Raw genomic sequence first — 20422 nt, 5'->3', positions numbered from 1 at the left:
ATCAGATTCCCTGACAGCTCACGTACATTAGCTTCAGGACTCAGCTTTATCACGGCCTCTCCTCTGTTTAATCCAGAGGCTGATTTATTGACGGGGCCTGTCTGTGCGCTGAGTCGGCCAGCCCAGGTGCCGGGCAGATGTCGAAGCAAGCTCGGAGGCAAAGAATTGCATTCCTGCTAGAGAAAGCATTAATGTCAGCCTCTGATTTTCGGCACTGGTAGGGGGGGAAGACAGAGATTGCCTCGGAGGCATGCAAGGAAACCATAAGCAGAGAAATGGTAATGTGACAAGCAGTAGGCTCCTGTCATCCACAAACCCACCTGTGCCACTCATACTTATCAGGTCCACATCCCCTATCTGGCCTGGCAGACACAGGGTCCAGATATAGTGCGGTGTTTCTTTTTTTTAACTCAGGAAGCTGGAGCAGAATAATAATAATGAGAAATGTGAAAGGAGATAGGATATGGCGACTTCTGACCTCTGCAGCAGGACTCTGTGCTATGATTATTACAGTGGTCATGAATTATTTCTGCGGTGATCTGGATGCTCACTGCATCTTTCCAGACAGATCGTGGGGTAGGCGGCAGCCTCGGGGTTAACACAACAGGTTTGTTTGAATTCGAGGTCCAACCAGAAAGAAAACTGAGTGTGGTGTGGGGGAAATGAATGAGGACAGAATTCCCTAAACAGACAGGTGCCCATGACCACCACTCGAGTATTCTTCGAGGCTTCAGAAATAGCTGTGACTTTAAAGGAGAGAACTGCAATGATAGTTTTTGGGGGGGGAGTGGACAGGCGGATGACTAACTGACAACTAAACAAATATTTTTAGTCACAAAGGGCGGGGTGTATCATCTAATGAGTGCATTTAGGCATGTTCATGATGAACTACCAAAGTTCAAACTAAGCATCAGAATAGGGAAGAAAGGTGATTTAAGTGCCAGATGGGTGGTCCAACTATTTCACAAACTGCTGATCTGCCAAACAACCTTCAGTAGAGTTTACAGAGGATTAGGGCTGCCACAAACTATTATTTTGATAGTCGACTAGTCACTGATTATTTTTGCGATTAGTTGACTAATCAGATTCTGCATCCATTGGACGTAAAACGTACAGCTTATTGCACCAGCAGCATCTGCTCTTATATAACTATCATTAGCTTACAGCTTTAAGTGTTTAAGGTATGTGCTAACTAAAAATAAAGACAAGATGATACATTTTAATGAAATTTGCAGATTGTTTCGGTGGAGTTTAATGAACTCAGCCGTCTGCTCCTTGCTATCTAAAATATAACAGGACACCGGAGTATATTCTCGACCATCTCACACTTCTGATGATCTGCTTGACGTTTATTCAGCTGTGTAAAAACTATAACTTTAATCTCAGCTAAACCAATTCACTCAGGAACAAATAAAATACTGAAAAAGGCCAAACAACAACATTTTTAAGTTATCTAAGTGACTTATATATCATGTTTAACCTGAGTAGCGAAAGACAGCGGTGGGTTTGAAAACGATTTGCCGGGAGTCCGGTGTTCTCACCGGCTCTAGTGAGCCTTGAACCCCGGCTAGCTATCGAGCTAGTGGGTAACAGACGTCTCCGAAAACGTCAGAACGCTTTTGAAAATATGTGGTGTCTTGATAAACTGAGCAGATATTTGAAGTTTACACAGTTACATTCTCGCCTGAAAATATGTTAAACGTTTATTTTGTGACCCAGAAAGAATAATAAAAGTAATATTAAAACTAGCTAGCTGCCGCCATTGTTGGAACCTGAGCTGGGCCGCGCTATGAATTCTGGGATAGGCTGGGCCACGAAGGATACACTCGACCCATCCTTCAAATCTGGGGAAATGAAGGGCACATTTGTCGGCTGCATTTGTTGGAGTCTTCGAATTTGGACAGCCTTCGTCTTGTCGCTGTAACGTAATCGGCCTACAAATGTGGGCACAGGAGGATGCGGTTCCTGAATTTGGACACAGCTACGATACCGGAGACAGCTTCTTCTTCTTCGAGGTTTAACGGCAGCTGGCCTCCTTGTGCATGCAGTGCTGCCAGCTCCTGTTTCAGTCCGTTATTACACTCTTAAATCCTACTACTTATTTCTGCGTCTTTCAGGATCTTACAAAGCTTCAAACGACCCGTCGACTATTAAATTAGTCGTCGACGATTTTGATAGTCGACTAATCGTGGCCGCCCTACAGAGGATAGTCTGAAAAAGAGAAAATATCCAGTGAGCAGCAGTTCTCTGGGAGAAGATGTCTTGTTAACGCCAGAGGTCAGAGGATAATGGCCAGACTGCTTCAAGCTGATAGGAAGGAGTCAGGAAATCAAATCACCACTTGTTACAGCCAGGCTACGCAGATGAGCATCTCCACAGCAGCAGAACACGAAACTGAGATGACAATTCAGAACCACCAAAACTGGACAATAGAAAACTGGATGTTCTGGTCTGATGAGTCTTGATTTCTGCTCCAACGTTCAGATGGTACGGTCATCTGTGTGATATGGTCATAGGGTGTGCCGGCTTTTTTTATTTAAACATAAAAACAATCACTTGAGCCTAAAGGAAAAAATTGGAATACTGTGAAAAAATGTTGTTATTATTCCTGCCCTACAGGATTTAAAAAGCAAACACATCATTATGCTGTTTTGATGGAAACTGAAATTCTGACACTTTTAACTCGTCACAGAAAGACCATGTAGGTCTTACAAATGTGTCTGCAATTTGTGGGTGACCATCATTGAAACATGACGCTGAGTCTGTTTCCGATCTGCGGGTAAGTGCCGCCTCACAAAGCTTACAGGAAGATTTTTGGTCTTATATTTCAATTTCCACGTGAGTGCAGCAGTTTAAGCCTGAAGACATTATCTCCAGGCTACTGCATCCATTTCATGGGTTAATGTGAACAAAGACCTCTCACTGCAGCGGCTTACCGCACTCTGTCAAGTGATCTGACAGAAGACTGAGGGTCCAATAATTCAGCAGCATAAAATATTTAAATCGACCATCATTGACTTTTAAAGGTATTGTTGCGGCCCTTTTTCGGGAAGCTTTTTACGGTCAGAGCTCATCCAGGTTAGGAAGGAATTTCAATATGAATCTGGAGCCAACCACACGCTGTATTTACACAGTTAATGGCACTAAATCTTTGTTATCATCTCAAGTGGAGTCGTATTTTTAGCAGCCATTTTTTTTGTTTTATTTCATCCAGATGGGAGCCGGGGAGGAATCTGACATCAGTGCTGTTTCTCATTAAGCCTCTCAGATGAGGTGACATCAGTAGACTTTTGCAGCAGGGCTGAAATACACTGGATTTCTCCTTGAAACAGGCGTGGGGTTAAAGGTCTATCTGATAAATAAATCACATTTCCATCAACACAAGAACTCATTTTCCAAACAGGAGCCCAAAATCAAATATTATTTGTTTGTGCTAAAATTAAGTTCATATCCTCACAGCACTGAAACTCTTTGAGATATTTCCAGATATTTCGGAACGTGATAGTGTCGCTACTGTGGGAAAATCTCGCAGAGCAAGGACCTGAATTTCCTTTGCTTACACCAGCTATTTGCTCTTACAATAACAACACTGTTCCATCATTATTATTTGTTTACTCGGCTAACCCTCTTTATCTGGGGCAACCCCCCCTCTTTTTAGCGAATGCTCCAGCATTCTCTGAACCCTCTGGAAGCCATTTCTCAACCAGACCTTCCAAAAGGCTGTTTGAAAGTGAGGCACCAGCTTCATTCTGAGAGTTTACAATAGCACACCCATCAGATGCCCTCTGCCCCTAAAAGCATTACCTTCAGCATGAGCTTTTTACCATGGTACATAATACAGGACATGCTAGAGCACTCTGCATTGTTCCACTTGTAGGTCAAAAGTTGGGCTGATCACATTGGCTGTAGCATTAATGGGGGTGAGCAGACAAGATCCTTTCACTCCATGGTAGAGTAAACAACTCTCACTCCTATAATATCCTGTTGTGCAGAGGGGCTGGAAACAAGAATGATTGGAGTCCCATGAAGCTGTAGCCCCAAAAATGCAACTTAATAAGTCAAAGTTTATGAAAAAATCTTGAAAACATGCTACATAAACTGGAAATATAGAGTTTTTGCCACACATTCACATTCACTGCAGTGCTTTAATGGATGGCTTTAATATTATATGTAGTTTAGGGTTAGTATCTTGCTCAGGGACACTTCGACACACGGATTAGAGAGGCTGGGGATTGAACCATATAGCTTCCGAAGAGCAGAGAGTCCCGTTTATATCTGCCCTGCAATTTTAAATGTATTTGACATAAAAACTAAAATGAGGGATTCTTTTCATTACTCTTAGCTCTTTCATCTGGTTTAGATTAGTGTGGATATTTTTTACGGTTGCAAATATGTCAGATCTCCTGTTTAAATAATTTGGTGATGAGTTAATTAAGAAAAAATGAATAAGCACAACTTCATAATTTGAGAGGCATGCTTGTTCGCTCTGTCATTAATTTGGGTAAGAACATCTTTCATATCTGTTTGTTAAACAGCAAGCACCTAATGAGCTTAGTTTAGAGTTAAAGATAGAAACTCCGTGTTTGGTTATCACTGATCTTTCACCATCTTTTATGGGGAGGAAATTGTTACTTTCCCTAGTCTTGTGTTGCATATCAGGTGCTGATGACTGATCGTGGCGTTTTGGGTAACGAGGCCTGAAAGGAGAGACTAAGTCAGTGTGAAAGTTAGTTGCAGTTAGGGCTGCTCGATTATGGCAAAAATGATAATCACGATTATTTTCACTGAAATTGAGATCACGATTATTTGACGATATTTATTTAACCCGTTAAGACCTACTATAGAACCAAGTCCACCAGAGCTTATATTATTTTTTTTACATGCTGTAGTGCCATTTGTGGGAGCATTTCAAGTTGCTATACATCAATACAACTGTTATAGCCCATATTTTAATAATATGTATGCATTAAGTCCATAGTAATTACATAAATTGCAAAAAAGTGCAATAAACTACAAAAAAAATTGAAAATCGCTTTTGTTTTGTTTACATATATTTCTACTTGGAGAAATTTAAGAGGTTTATCCCTCAAAACTTTAAATACAATAAAGTTGCAAAAAATAGTTTCCCACCACAGGAAATTTATTTTGAGTGTCTTCATAGTTTTATTTTGGAGATACAGCAATTTTTATATACTGCAGGAAAAACAAAAAACAATCCTATGATGCAAATTTGCAAAGAAAACAGCATGTGCATCATTTCACTGTGGGAAGTGTTACGAACAGCTGATAGGAACGGCAAAGCGTGTTTCTGGAATATTATGTTTTTGTTCCTGCAAGCGCTTTTTATGCAATTTTTGCAAAGCTATATGTGGAACGAAACCGTGACCGAGGACAAGCTGATGGCATAAGATGTAAGTACAACTCCTCCGGTTTCATATGCAAAACAAATTATTGCGCTAGCTTACACGGTTCAGATTCTACAGGGATTTAAAAATAGTTACGCAAAACGGAGCGTGCTGCTCTGACCGGCTTTAAAGGGTTAACAATGACTTTAAAAAAATAATATAAAATAGTGTGCAACACCACTGAAGTTTTTTTTTTTTAAACTCTTTTCAACCAACGGCAGTCACTCTCCTCTCCAAATAACTTCTGCTTAGCTTTCCGAGCTTCCCTCGGGTCCTCTTAATCAGCGGTCTCCAACCTTTTTTGCGCCACGGACCGGTTTATGCCCGACAATATTTTCACGGAACGGCCTTTAAGGTGTCGCGGATAAATTAGGGAGGGGCTAATAATCGGCTCAGTCATTTTTAATGATCGTTGAAAGCCCAGATCGTAATCGTGATTAAAATTCGATTAATTGAGCAGCCCTAGTTGCAGTGAAAAAATTAGGAGCTTTCAGCATCACCCCATTTCACCATTTTAGCACATAAGAGGTCCATTTACTGTGAAACCTGTCCTGAGATTATTCAGATGCTTTCCAGGTTACCGGTCCATGCTGGACTCGAGCCATGCAAGCAGTTGGGGAAGTGGGTCGGAAGAGAAAGGCTTAATAATGCACTAATTCAACCAGTTTGACTTGATTTTCACTGACCTCTCCTCAGTGTCTCAGCTTAGGCAGGGATATGAGAGGGGAGGGGTGGGGAAGAGAGAAAATCCAATCAGGGAATACCTCCAAAATAAAAACCTGTTTCTGAGTGAATAAATTGAAGGAGGCAGGATTGCATTGCAATATTCAACAAAGGCCAAATACAGGATGCTTTGTTGGGCAGTAATCACACGAGGGCCATTTCCAGCAAATTCATGATAATCCCAGAGAATGAAGGTAATGGAATAATCATAAGGCTCTTGTTTGCGCTGCATAATTTTCCGCATGGAAATCTATTGGCTCCTACAGCTGTTGAGCCAGATGGATGTTGGGTTGCTGTGTGATAGCCCTCTGGTTAGCTCCCACAATAGCCCTTCATTGACCATGGGACCACACACAATGGCGACTGTTGACCACTGGAGCTGCAGACAATCAGCCCTGAGGGTCAAACGGGTCCTCTGCGAAAGCATCCCTCATTCAATCCTGTTCACCTGAGGCTCGCTCCGCCTCATAAAACCCCAATCACTGCACTGCTGTCTGGCTACGGGGAGGGAAAATCATTGAGTGCCATGAGCACATCACCATAAAATTGACTTATGGACTCATGCAAGGTATACAGATCATATGATATCTTTAGAAACTGGGCAACACTCAATAATGTCAGTGGCTCCAGCAGCTGGATGAGCCATACAGACAAACATTGCTGCATGCAGATGACATTGATTAATCCCGTTTCGCTCTGGTAGGAACAAGCTAGCTTTTAATGTTGGAGTTTAGCATTCAAATAGCTTCATCTTATAAATCAACCACTATAAAAGGATGTTCAGTTTTTTTAATACTTTATCTTTGATTATTTAAGAAATCAGCATTTAAAGGTTGGAACCAGGTTGGAAGGATGAAGCTAAACTAATTTAAGACAGACTTTTTTCAGTGTGTAATTGCATAATCTTCTAGCCAGTGACTTTCCTTTAAAATGGTGCGCCATCAAAGAAGCTTTCCCTCTAATCATTGTAATAACTCTGCCCTGCACCTCAATTGGATGCTTGGCATTTGAGATAATGTGCCCACAGTGTCATGATAAGTGCTTTAGAGCCTCAAGAAAGCAATCGAGTACAGTGTTGAAATGCAGATTGCTTTCAAAAAAAGAAGCAGGCTTCCTTTCCAACCTGCAGTGTGATTAGCAAAGTTTATGGTCTGTATTGCCAAGGCAGGGAAAAGACTGAAATGGACTACCTATCGGCCCTGACAGGACCCAATGATAGCAGAGCTGGCATGAAGGTCATTGCCTCTTGACTGGTGAAAGTGTAGCCGGCAGGCGAATATGGTGAGCCGGACTGCACTCAGCTCCCTCTCTCCCTTCTCAGTGACTTTTAACAGAGTGGAGACAAGGCTAGCATCAGCCGCAAACGCTTCTGACAGTGTGCATTAGCCACGTCAGAGGAGACCGGGTTCCCTACAAACAACACCTTATTATAAACAAACAACACTGCAGCAGTTTGAGGCAAAACAGGTCCCTCCGCTTTTGTTGCCTCCGCTCCGTCGCTTTGTTTGCATATGAGCGAGTTCCAGCGCAGGATATTGTGGAGAAACATTGCAGAGAATGGCTTATACAATGAAAATAACCGCTGGCGATTTTTTGTAAAATATGTCAGAGAGAATTAAAACCATTTTACAACAAGAAGCAGCACAAACCAGAAAGCTTCCTGTTATCAGACTTGAAACTCCAACCAGGAGTTTCCACCTTTTCTTTTCCTCTAACGTACCCTTGCAGCGATTACAGGAATGGCTTTCTATTTTCAACTTCCTCATCTGAAATTTACAGAGTTTTTGAGTGGGTTTTGGTTAGATAACTTCATGGTACAGTAGGTTATTGTTTTAGTTTACTGAGTAGCAAAAAAAAACCATTGTGTAGGTTAATCAGCATCAGTTCATCAACTAATCAATTAACAGTTTCAAAGACATTGGTTGGAAAATACAATATTTAAAATACTGAACCTTCTTCTTCGTAGCTTCTGCAGCTTTTGGGCCAAATCCTGATTGTTGGTGATAATTCCTGCACTATCGGTTCTTGACATTGACAGCCTGGAGCTTCTGCACACCCACCTGCATTTTAAAGACTGACCAGTACAACAAACATCCTCAGAGACCAGCTTCTTCTAAAGTTTCAGGGGTAGTTTAGTGAAAATCTGTGTATTTTCCAGCACACAAAGTGGCTCTGAGAGTATCAAATTAACATTTTGGATCCATGGTCCTGCGTTTGACTCCACAGAGTTTGCATGTTCTCATGCATGTCTCCCAAATGCTTGACGGAGCTGCAGAAGCTGGTGATAGCCTAGCATACTCAGCCAGATGGTGGACATGTACATGCTCATACAAGTTAGTTGTGCTTGAGTACTTTGCTCGCACTATACGTCTACACAAGTGGCACACCGCTTTGGTTACATCCTAGGTTTACCTCTTTCATCTGGTTTAAAGCCAAAGAAATCCCAAATTGGCAACGTTATATTTTTTTTAGTGCTGTTAGCGTTAACGCTCCATCATCAGGACAAATGCGATTAACAATTAACCCATTTGGAGCACAGACTGAGTCAAAATCCCTGAAATGTCTCTGTTAATGCATTTCAGCCAGTTTGTCCAAAGTTTGTTCGTTCTGCGCTCCAGATGGGTTGAGTGCGTTAAATCACTGTTAATCGTGTTAACACCGCCTTAACACTGACAGCCCTAATTTTGGGGGGGAAATTAGCTCATCCATGTTTGGACTTCTGTGTTGTATATGCGCAAATCAGTCCATGCATGATTACATTGCTCCACCCGATTATTGGACGGACGATTGTCGGTTGAAAAATTTTTACATATCGCCCAACCCTAATGGCACGTGCATACAACTGCAGATATTATGAGGGAGAAGGGTTGACTTTTTGCATACATTTGATTTATTTGCGAATGAAAGCTTTTAAAATGTGTAAAACGCAGGAGATTATTACCTTGATGCGTCCTGGTGCAACAAAGCTTCAGCTACAAACATCTGTGCCAAATGCTCCAAAAGCAGCTTAAAATGAAGTTAAGGTTGCTTTTTCAGATTGAGGTTATTATAATTAAACTAAAACTAAACTAAAAGATAAATAAAATAAAAACTAGAACTCTACTAGAACTCTAGAAAGTTCAAATGAACTTAAACATTTTCAAAAAAATAACTACAAATAAATAGATAACTAATGTGGAACAAGCAAGCTCACTCTGAACTGAACTAAAAGCCCCACACTGTGATACAAATCAGCATTCACACTCCCGTGACAAGTGTTCTTGTAAATGCCCTGAAGCATTTAGTAGCCAACTTTATTTTTGTCAAAATCTGCTCCACTGCCAACGCTTTTTAGAATTTCTACAGAACTTCATTAAATTTTCTATTCAAACCTGTTCAGCTCCACTCAGTTCTTTAGTTAAACCGTATTTCCCTGTTTGTTGAAGCCCTGAAGCGTCACACGCAGGTTATCCAGCCACACCTCGACTATACCAACAACACATTCTGAAAGACAATATGAAGCTGTCCTGACGCATGTATGCTTTCCCCTCTGGGCTCCAAACCTGTGATGCCTCACACAGCCGGGCAGGTGATCTTTTGTGTGGGAGGGAGTTGATGATAAAACACGGACAAACACATTAACTCCCAGTGTGTGCACAGTATGAGAGCAAAGAGCTTCAGCGCAGAGAGGAAGGGAACTGAGCAGTGAAAAAGCAGAAAAGATGAATGAGGCCTCAAAACAAATAAAGGAGAAAAATGAAAGACAACTGTGCAGCAGGCTTTCTCCCCAGTGTATAGGAAAAATACAGCAGCACTATTGTATTGTCTAGCCTGACAGGCCCTTTAATGCTGTAGAGCCGTCTGTAAGAGGCTGTCATCAAAAGAAAAGCACAGGGGACCAGAGGACGGTCGGTCAGGGCCGGGACACAACCAACTGGAGCACCTGGAGCTCAGAGCGGGCACACAAAAGACGCACACACCGATGCTGACGCACAAACACAGCTACACACACATGAGATGACCATGTGGCGGCACACACGAACCTCTTTTTTAGTGTATTTGCTTGCACATGAGCAAGCAATGATAATCTGAGTGCACATGAATGCTCACATGCTGCACACATAACCAGTAAGAATGTGTGTAATATCACCAAAAACCTGACAGCAGTGGTCAGTTGTTAAATGCAGTTAAAGCAGCAGCTGTGTGGTGGTGACCTCACGGGGTTGTGTTAGTAAATGCATAAAAACAGTGCAAAGACAACGAATAATAGTGGTAACCAGGAACTTGGACTTGAGACGCTTGTTGAAGACGAGCGGCAACTTTCAGGGTTGAAAAATGAAGCCAGCACAGGGGTGTCAAAAACTGCAGTTCCTTCTAGTGGCCACTTGAGGGTGTCTGTGATGAAAATCAATCCAAATATACTTCCATGATATAATGTCAAACTTCACAGCGCAACATAAACACATTTACAGCCTGACGCTAAAAGTGGTTTTGGCCTTTATGAGTAATTTCCACCTTCGTGACAGCTGTACATAACATGGAAGTTTTACATGACTCAGTAATTTAAAGTGTACGAAAGCTTAAAATTGTTTAGGGTGTGGCCTCTTTGAGTGACAGACAAGTCCTGAGTAGTCTTGTTTAGTGCCTAGTTTGGTTCAGCTATCCAGATTCTCTAATAAGTTCATTGTAATTTAAGTCTGTCTTTAGCTAAACAACATTAGCATCCCACAGATTTCCATTGCTGAGCAGATTCTGTAGGGGTACTGTGCAGGTGAAGCAGCACTTTTGTCCATATAGTGTGTCCTGGATCCTCTTTGGGGACTAAGTTCTACACTAAACTTGTGCAACCGTTTAATAACAACCACAACTTCTGAGCAAAACACAATTTTTCTGCTGATTATTTTTTTTGGAGCAAAAAAGCATGAATTTTCTGAACTGTATAACTGAAAGTAAATCATTACCCAGCTTCTTGAAACAGTGTTGTGCTCGCTTTCAAAGGCAACTGTATTCATGACTGATTTTCTGGTGAAGGTCATATAAGAGACAACGACAGTCTGCCACAGATTTACGAGTAACTGTTGGGATATTGAGCAAGACGTGAAAGACAGTAAATCCCGCTTGTGCGACTGCGCATCGCTGCAGCTTCAACAGTTATAATTACAACCATTCTCTGTCAGTGTCTGACAGCTGGCTTCCCGTAGGAGCAGATTCTCTCTCGTAAGTGAAAAACCCAACGTTCACTATAACCAACTCACCTAAATCTCTCTGCTGAACAACACTACCTGCCCACAAATTGAAATTTTGCATATTCACCGCAGCACCAGTGAACACCGTGACCTCGATATTTTCAGAAGTGTGTTTGTGTGCCTGTTTTGGGTGGTAGCTGTTGTGGCGACAGCATAATGTATGCAAAGCTCCGAAGCTGAGTTTTGGCTGTTGAAAGCCAATAAGGCGGTATCAAAACGAGGGCAGAGTTAATTAATCATCTCGGCTTCCTTTTCATGGCCCTCCCGTGACTGTCCCGGGGGCTCGTGTGTGTGTGTGTGTGTGTGTGTGTGTGTGTGTGTGTGTGAGGCAGCAAAAGCAAGGCAGGGAGGCAGGAGGGTGGTGCAGGTTGCAGCTGGGGGTTATTAGCATAAAGTAATGTGAGCCAGTAGACTGCTGAGCTCCTGTAAGCCTGCTGCAAACCTCCAAGGACAAAACAGGAAACTAATGACACCAGATTTATTCACTGACCACGGGGAAAGATAATTAAAAGACAGTAGATGACGCTGCGATTTAAAATCATTTACCAACTACGCTTCTTATGACATTTTTTAAAAACACCACATCAGCTCTTCGGGATGCCGTAACCAGCGCATTTGAAAAGTCACAGTGGTGGTTTTACTGATTTTGTGTGACGAGAAACGATGCCTGCCATCAATCATCATCACCATCAAACTGTGACTCTGGATGCCGCTGCTAATTAAACATCATACGGGAAAAGCAAAATGTTTTCCCAAAGATTTCATACATTTATATTGTTTTGTTTTCTGAGCTCTTCCTCGAGCCGTCTCGCCGCCACCCATAATTAGTTTTAATCTTTTGCAGCTGCGAGCAGCTCATCTCTGTCTCTCGGTGCAGTGCGATGTGGCAGCTCAGCTCCATCAAAACACAAAGGTCGCGTCCAGGCTCACACCCTCGTTTATTCAGTCAGTAGTTCGCTCACTGCCGAGGCACAGGTGTGCTATCGCACAGCTGCTTTTAGGATGCAACAATTGGGACGTGTTGCTTTTTGGCTAAATGCTAATAACCTGCTGTTTAGCACCAAATCACAACAACAGTCACCTTGAGTCGCATTACGTTACACTATAAAGAACTTACAATAACACAGAGAGAAGAACACTAATAAAAGTGTATGGCTGTAATGTTCTGCAGAAATAATTTCTTTAAAACTGCCTCAATCAGTATTTTTTCAGTTCCCACCCTCACCCCTAGAAATAAGCTAGGTCACTAGCTTTGGTTTGGGAAAGGCCTCATCGTGATACTTGTGAGAGGAGCTGACAACCAGAGAAAAAGGGGGAGGGAGGTTGGGGTATGAAAACAAGAGTAAATGTGTAACTGATGCAAGTAGGCATTTATGACCAGAAGGGGAGTGTTTGGGGTGTGTTCCAGCTCCTGAAATTCAGATAAATGACCTCCAATATATAAGCCATGAAATGCAAAAAACTACTTGTATTAGCACGCTTGGTTTTAAACCATTAGCAAGTCACAGTTTTCAACATAATAGCTGCTTCCAGCAAGTCTTTCCATCTTGCATAATACTAAAAAAAAATGGAAACGATTAAGGGAACTGATACGGTACGCTTATTATGGTCCGCCTGGGATTATGTAATGGATGAAAACATGCAAAATGAGATGGATATTGAGTACAGAAAGGATCTTTTTGTCCTTTGTTATATTTTTATTTTCATTATGGCCACAGGGCGAGCTTTTATTTTGGCAGCACAGTCATTGCCAGCTGAGGAGATTAAAGAAAAGGGAGAAAAAAAAGCACTCCTGGTCTTTTAAGGTGCTTCGCAAGCAAACGGAGCGCAAAAAGTCAGCATTTGCTCTCGGCCTCAGAGCGCCTAATGCTTTCATTCAATTGACAGTAAAAGCAACGTTAACGGGGAAGAGTCGCTCGTGGCCCTGACACAGCTTTATTTTGATTTAGGCTTTAAGTACATCGTCAGTATTGAAACTGCGGTGGTGAAATACTGAGCGCTATAATGCAAACATTGATGCCGCGTTGCATAACGGCCAAGAAGAAAAAGAAAAAGCAGGACATATTCTGCAAAATAAAAGTCTTTCAGGCTGGAAAAAGACTCGTGGGACTGAGTGTGCGTGTGCGTATGTTTGTATGTACATGTGTGGAGGTTTGGGATTGTTGAGGGGGGGATTTCTAAAAGGAGCACAGGGAGAGATCTGGGCAAGGAAGAGTGAGAGAGTGAAATAGGATGGAAAAATGCAATCATGCATCGCGGCCCTCTCCCAGCTCCTCGTCGTGTGTTGCTTCCCCCTCCTTCCCCTCCACGAGCCATTAGTCACTATCCAGCTCCTGTTAATGTAATTAGATAAAGGATATATGGAGTCTCGGAGCTCAGCGGAGACATTTGTCTGCATAATTGTGTCCGAGCAGTGGCCGAGGCTAAGAACCCCTGGATTTCCACAAAACACCTCTGGCTTACTAACCCAGAAAAGGAATTTACAGAAGGACAGAGAGAATGAAAGAAATAGACGGGTAAAGATTAAAAATCCTCTCTAAAGTAATCTGTTTTTACAAAATATCTGTTGCTGTGTTCCCTGTTTTCCTGCCAATCCAATAAGCACTGCATGTCTTCCATTTCAAAACGTATAAACCCATCCGAGAGTACAGAGAGTCGAGCATCAAAGAGTTGTCATATCTGAAAGGCATCCTCCAACAAAAGGTGGTGTATTTTTAGATCTCCTGTTGCCAGAAGAAGTTCAAATGCTGGATTCTCCTCCCCAAAATGCAAACCCATCACCACATCCTACTAATAAACTGTCACATGTTGCGATCCATCTCAACCACATGGGGTAAATAACTACAGATGGCAGCAGGTCCCCTGACTCAGACCTTCTGGAGGGGTATCAGAAATGTAAAACAATCTCAATTCTCGCATCTAATTAGTAGTAGTCATAGCTTGCCAGCGAGTGACCTACATATGAAACACGTAAAGTGTTGGAGATGCATGACGCGCTGCCGAGGACTCCGGCATTCCCGTGCACTTTGCGAGGCTTGGACATGCACACAGTGAAAAGCAAAGAGAGACTCAAAACACTCTGATTCCTCTTTTTGATTAATCCTCGACAGTCCAACAGAGAGCATCCTTAGAGAGCCACATACATTTAAAAGTAGTCAACAAACAGCCACTTTAGCCGAAGACCAAAGATGCAAATACAAAACGCACACTCCAGATTTGAACTACTACTTCCCTTTGCTCTCTGCTTGGCTTTAACATTTCCTCCATCAACATCTCTCACTCCTCCCTCCTGCACTTCTTACCCAGGGCAATTCCTGCCTCCTGTCTGGGGCACAAGCAACATAGTTGGGTTTGGAGGGCAGGATGTTAGCCTGATTATCACCCAGTCAGACCTACATCCAGCTCCAGACAGCCTTCCTCTTGCCCCAGATACCTCCTTTGCTTGCGGAGGGTTGGAAAGGAGGGGGGGGGGGGGGGGGGGGGGTGAACGTATGGACCGGCACTCACCGCGAGGAGCTCCAGCAGGGGGATGCTTCGGATCTTCCCGCTGACCGACACAACGCCGTGGTCCACGAACTGGCTCATCCTGCGCTCGCTGTCTCTCGTCTGCTCGCTTCCTCTTCTTCCGCTTGGTTCCACACTTCTGCCCTAGCTGAGTCTCAGCTGCTGCCTGCCACTGGGTGTATGTGTGCGTTTGCATTCAGCGGTGTGTGCGCGCGCACGTTTGTGTATGTGTGTGTGTTGGAATGATGATGCAGCAGGCAGTCGTGCAGCCCTGGCAGCAAAGTGCCTCTTCTGAGTTCTCTCCTCGGCGAGGCCACACCGGCATTTTGTCAATATTTAACCAGCAAAGTCAGGCTGGATTAAATCACCTGGGCAAGACCTACAGCGCATAGTTACCCAGGAGACTTTGTGTGAACTCATGTTTACATGTTTGTGGCTGAAGCAGTGAATTGCTGGTGTTTGTGAGTGCGTGTGAAGACATAAAACATTAACTCATGTCACGCAGAGGAGTCTGATTCAGACTCTGAGTTGGCGGTTTTGCCCGTTTTTGGCGACTCCAGCTTCAGACCAGAAACTCACACTTCTGCCACTTCAGTATTACCACTGCTGTTACCACCGCTGGCAACAATCTTAGGCCATGTAAGTGTAAAGAAGCTAATGAAGCACCTCTCTGACTTTCGCCTAACGACTGTTTCTCAGCATCACAGCTCTTATGACTTGTGAACTCTTGCAGGAAACTACTGTGTGCCGATCTGCAGACATTTTACTTGGAAGACATGTAAGCGGAAGGTCAGAGGACAGATCCTGTCTTTATAAACCACTTGTTTTTATCTACCTTAATTAACAAGGAGCAAAAGTTTTGGTACTTTGAAGCTTTCTGGGGACTATTTGCAATTCACTGCCTATTGACTCAACACATTCGCTGAGAATTTATTTGCATGCAGGTAAAGCAACAGCCTTGAGAGCAGCTGAAAGCAGACACAAGCTGACATGCAATCTCAAACTGGCTGGCCATTGTTTTATTACCTTTTGTAATTTATCTGCATTCAAATACAATAACCGGAATAGGAAGTCTTGGCCTGGATTTCCGTTGGCTACAGTGCAAATCCTAATATATTGGCTACTGTCTCCATATTGATTTAAACACAGTAATCTTTGTTATTTAGCCACAATATTAGATGATAAGGACACTGGTCAGAGGCAACATTTGAACATCTGCATTTTTAGTACAGTTGCCCTGATAAAGCCCATTCACTGTGGTCACATGCTTAAAAAACAGTTACTTAAATGTAGTTTGGACCCTGGAAAAGTATTCTAGACCTTTGTTTCCAAGGTACGTGACAATCTACAGCTCAAGCTGCCAAGGAAGATCACGTGATCGTATCAAAAGGTTCCACAACAGCCTCTAAACTGACCTCTGGGTTAGATCGCTTTCCGTTGTTTTCAAGATCCCGAGTCAGCTTCTGCCACCTCCGCTGACCAGTTTCCTGAGTGACATGCTGAGAATGAACTTCAAATGTCAAGATGGGGGTTTGGATTTACTCACAGTGGTTTGGTCAAGTAGGCCACACAATAGATAATGGCAGTTCTCTCATTCAGAGTGTAAAAATGTGGAAGTGGTTTTGGGGGAACTTCTACATTTCTTCCTAAAGTGTACACCGAGAGTAGTTTATTTTTGCATGCCTGATTGATGTAGTTCCTATCTGGTCTGTAGGAAGTTTCAGTAGATGATTCTCAAACTTTAACCATTTAATGGTGTCAACTACAAAAACGTTGACCACTGAGTCTTTGTCCTTTTTGGAAAAGTTGTTAGAAATTGAGGGGTGTAAAAGTTTGGACTTCTGGGTATGAAAACCAGGAAATTATTATTAAGTAGAGCCGACCGATATATCAGTGGATATTAGCAATTTGACAATATCAGTGTCTGCATTTATGCAAAGCAAAGAAGAGACCGTGTTGGTGCTACATTGCCCATAAGAGAGCACTCTGCAACTTTTATGTTCACACATGCTTGAAAACACCACGAACACAACAAAAATCTAATCTAAGAAGATTTCCGTAGAGCATAACGGAGTAATCCCTGGCTTGTTGTCACAATAAAGCAAAAAGGTATTTTTTAACTATACTCTCGTTTTATCTTAGCAAGGACTCAGAAATAACTACACATAACAACTTTTGGGGAATTCTTGATTGGTTTTGTTTGTCTGAAAGAAAAAAATATCTGTTGATCTGCTAGATTGGCTTTAAATCAGCAAAAATCTGTATCTGTCTTAAAAGTCCTATATCAATCAGATTCTACTCTTAAGTAGACAGTTCACATACTTACTATAAATCTTGCACCAAGGATTGAACTCATAAGATCAGCCAGGCTTCAATATTTCAACCAGCAGTGAAACTATATAACGTATATAACACAGACCATATATGTAAAAGAAAAACGTTGCTACCTTGACATCACCCACTGGCTGGCAGATCTCAATTTAGCCTTTTTGATGTTCACAATCTTTTGGGTGGGGTTTGGAGCCAGAAGTTATCACTTGTGTACAAACGTGTACAGTGTTGAGTTATAAGTTAATGCTGCCAAGCTTTGTTAACAAGCAGCAATCATTTTGACTATATATTTAAAAAAAATCTGGTGTTCAGTGACTCTAGGATTTATATAAAAACTCACCTCTTGTACAACAGCCATAAAGGGGGAAATGAACTACAGACACCAAAATGTTTTTGTACCAGGCTAAAAACTTGTTTATTTCTGCCTTAACATTTGGCTTTTCAACATTAGAGCCTATGGGGGCTGACTCACTTCTGGAGCCAGAGGAACTGCAGTCTTTGGCACTTCCGAGCTGACTTTAATTTTCAGCCCTGGCAGTTGCTGCTTGGTATAAATTACATGATCTAGAAGCTCCAGTGGGACTATTTCAGAGGAGTTTTTCCACTGACATCTCCTAAAATGACATAGTTACATTTTGCAAATGTATAAATCACCAAAAAAAAGCATACATGTGCAGTTTTACAGCTGGTATAGCAGCAAACCATGAATATGAGTCCTGCTCCTGCTGACCTATATAAGCTATGCTTTTTTTTTCCAATAGAGAATAAAGCTCATGACCTTAAGCTATCACTGTGATTGATGGGAGATGAGTGGCAGGTGGTGCTCCTGTTCAAACGAAGATGACAAACTCATCAGTCATCAGACGCCTGGGCGAGCTTCGCAGAGGAATTTATGACATCTGACAGAAGCTTCACACTGGCCAGGTTTTATGGAGCAAACAGAGGTGATGCAGGTGCAAAATCATTGCCCTGCCCAAAAGCATTCCTGCAGATGAGTAACCGCTTACCATCAAAGCAGTTTTCATTTGGTAATGGAACTTTAATTAAATAGAAAAGTACTTTGAATTCTATTGTGGTTTTACTGTTGGTTTAGAGATGAGTTATTTGACTGACACCAGTGCTGCCAGTCATCTGTTCATTGAACCAGTGTGAGCCATTACACAATACAAAGCTATGCAGAACACATAATGAACATTTTATCACTTAAATGAGGATCCATGTCTCTATAATAAAGACAGAGATTTTCATAATGCATCCTTTGGCAATTTAGGGATGCTTCATTTGTCAGTGAAAAGGCATCATGACACTAATGCCCATATAATGGTTTTGGTCTGGAATGGTCCGAAAATTGAATCTGGATGGGAATGACTGAATGTTTTAGTAATAGATCTTTAGCAAATGAGACAGTCCATTTGTCAAAGCTGCAATGAGATTAATGGTGAAATAACATAAATATAATATTATAAATTAAGGCCAATTATTGTGTTTGGAAGGGCCATAAGACAGCAGTGAGGTAGGAATTACTAAATAATTTACATCATTTATCAAGTTGGAAACTATTTGCAAATTACAAGGTAGTCAAATTCCAGAGCATGTGCATCATGTATGAATCCAATGAAGAAAAATCAACCAGCCCCCAACACTTACAGTTTTCACCTTTAACCCTTTTCTCCAGGTGCGAGGAAGCTCTGTAGGAACTCACCCGACAAGCCAGACCAGTATAGGTGCGACAGAGCGCCCAGGAAGGCAGAGGGTAAGTGATTCAGAGGTCATTGTGGCACTTCACGACCACCAACCAATGCAAAGAGCAACTGCAGACTAAGAACAGAAGCAGAAATTCACTAGTTTTCAATGTTTTTAAGACAATAAATGGAAGATTAATGAACAGTAAAAATAACTGCTGGCTACAGCCCCTATTGAAGGATCAAGCAACAACTCTTTGTCTCCGACTAATGAATTTTACTACTAAATATGCACCAGCTATTCATATACTATTTTATCAATATGTTTTTCATCTGTGAGATGACCATGAGCCAGCATTTTCTGATAGATTCAATCAAACATAAACACTATAATCCATCCAGGAAAGATAAACTTTATATGAGCTGAACATAGCATCTGGGTATAGAGAGTGAAGACCTGCTTTCCTCTCGTGGCACCTTGCTACTGGATCACTGCGGTATCCTATCTATTCCCTATGCTATACACAGTGGTGTTTTTCTGCAGGTTAATCTCATAGTTTAATAGATCCGTTTTGTAGCACATTAGAAGCACATTATCTGCTGACTCAACTTCAACTTATATTTATACTATTCACTCACGTGTGTCATTAGGGATATGCTAGCTGAGCATAGCTACCTTACCTCTTGGCCAAATCACTACTAGCATATCTTCCTAAGTGTCAAGTGTTTAGTTATTCCTCAGGCTCCTTTAGTAACAATGACATGTGTAAAAAATGTAGCCTGTTCATAGCTTTGGAGACCAGGTTCAGACCCAGCTCCACAGCTTTAAAAATCCTGTAGCTAGCCAGATCCCTGTAGTCAGTGCAGGCAAAGATAGCTTAGCCCGAGGATTGCATTTCATTATTAGTAATTAAAAACTTCAGGCTCTCTTTGCTTACTTCTCACCCCAAATAGGCTGCAGCAGATGGCCATCCCATCTTAAGCCTGGTTCTGGCAGAGGTGTCTTTCTGTTCCTGTTAAAAGGGAGTTTTTCCTTCCCACTGTCGCCAAGCGCTTACTCATAAGGGGTGGTCTGATTGTTGGTTCACTGCCTTAAAATATAGGTATGCACAGTTATATATTTATACCAATCTATTTATGAATATACAAAGAGAATTAATCATAGGAGATGGTTAGTTTTTACCTATATTTACTGCTTTTGTTTGTGTCCCAGTACCACGGTGGTCACACATTGGCCTTAACTTATATACGAGTGAGTAGCATTAGCAATCTATAGCCAAAAGTCAGTGTTGTTTATGTTTTTTAGCAAAATTGAAAGGAAGTACACCACTTTGTCTCGTGTGAGTGAAGATTTAACCCTCCTGTTATGTTGCGGGTCCGATTGACCCAGAACATAAGAGATGTCACATGTCATCTGCATCGCTACAGAAAACGAAAAAAATCTAAATTCTAAAAGAAAATTGTAAAATAATCAGTGCCAGTGTTTCTGACACTTTTGGATGAGTAAATTTGCCCTGGGTCAAATTAAACCAGGAACATAATTGGTGTTCCT

At 41.9% G+C, this 20422-nt stretch overlaps 1 protein-coding gene across 5 annotated transcripts in view; it reads right to left on the bottom strand.

Annotated features, from left to right (window-relative positions):
• The window catches only part of LOC146547267 (nck-associated protein 5-like), a 184596-nt gene that overhangs the window by 137035 nt on the left and 27139 nt on the right, over window positions 1–20422 (bottom strand). For 2 of the 5 annotated variants that reach the window (XM_085264293.1, XM_085264294.1), the window contains exon 1: window positions 14861–15009. The exons of the other annotated variants lie outside the window; for them this stretch is intronic. In XM_085264293.1, coding sequence (XP_085120419.1) covers window positions 14861–14938 — 78 coding nt within the window. In that variant the 5' untranslated portion in view covers window positions 14939–15009. Of the gene's footprint in view, window positions 1–14860; window positions 15010–20422 lie in introns of those variants that run through there. 5 annotated transcript variants of the gene reach the window in all.

Source organism: Mchenga conophoros, linkage group LG23 (assembly GCF_057382185.1).
Source record: "Mchenga conophoros isolate Kocher_MC1m ecotype Shallow Benthic linkage group LG23, M_conophoros_male_GT1.1, whole genome shotgun sequence".
NCBI classification, from domain to species: Eukaryota; Metazoa; Chordata; class Actinopteri; order Cichliformes; family Cichlidae; genus Mchenga; species Mchenga conophoros.
This window is presented reverse-complemented; position numbering and strand designations above follow the sequence as displayed.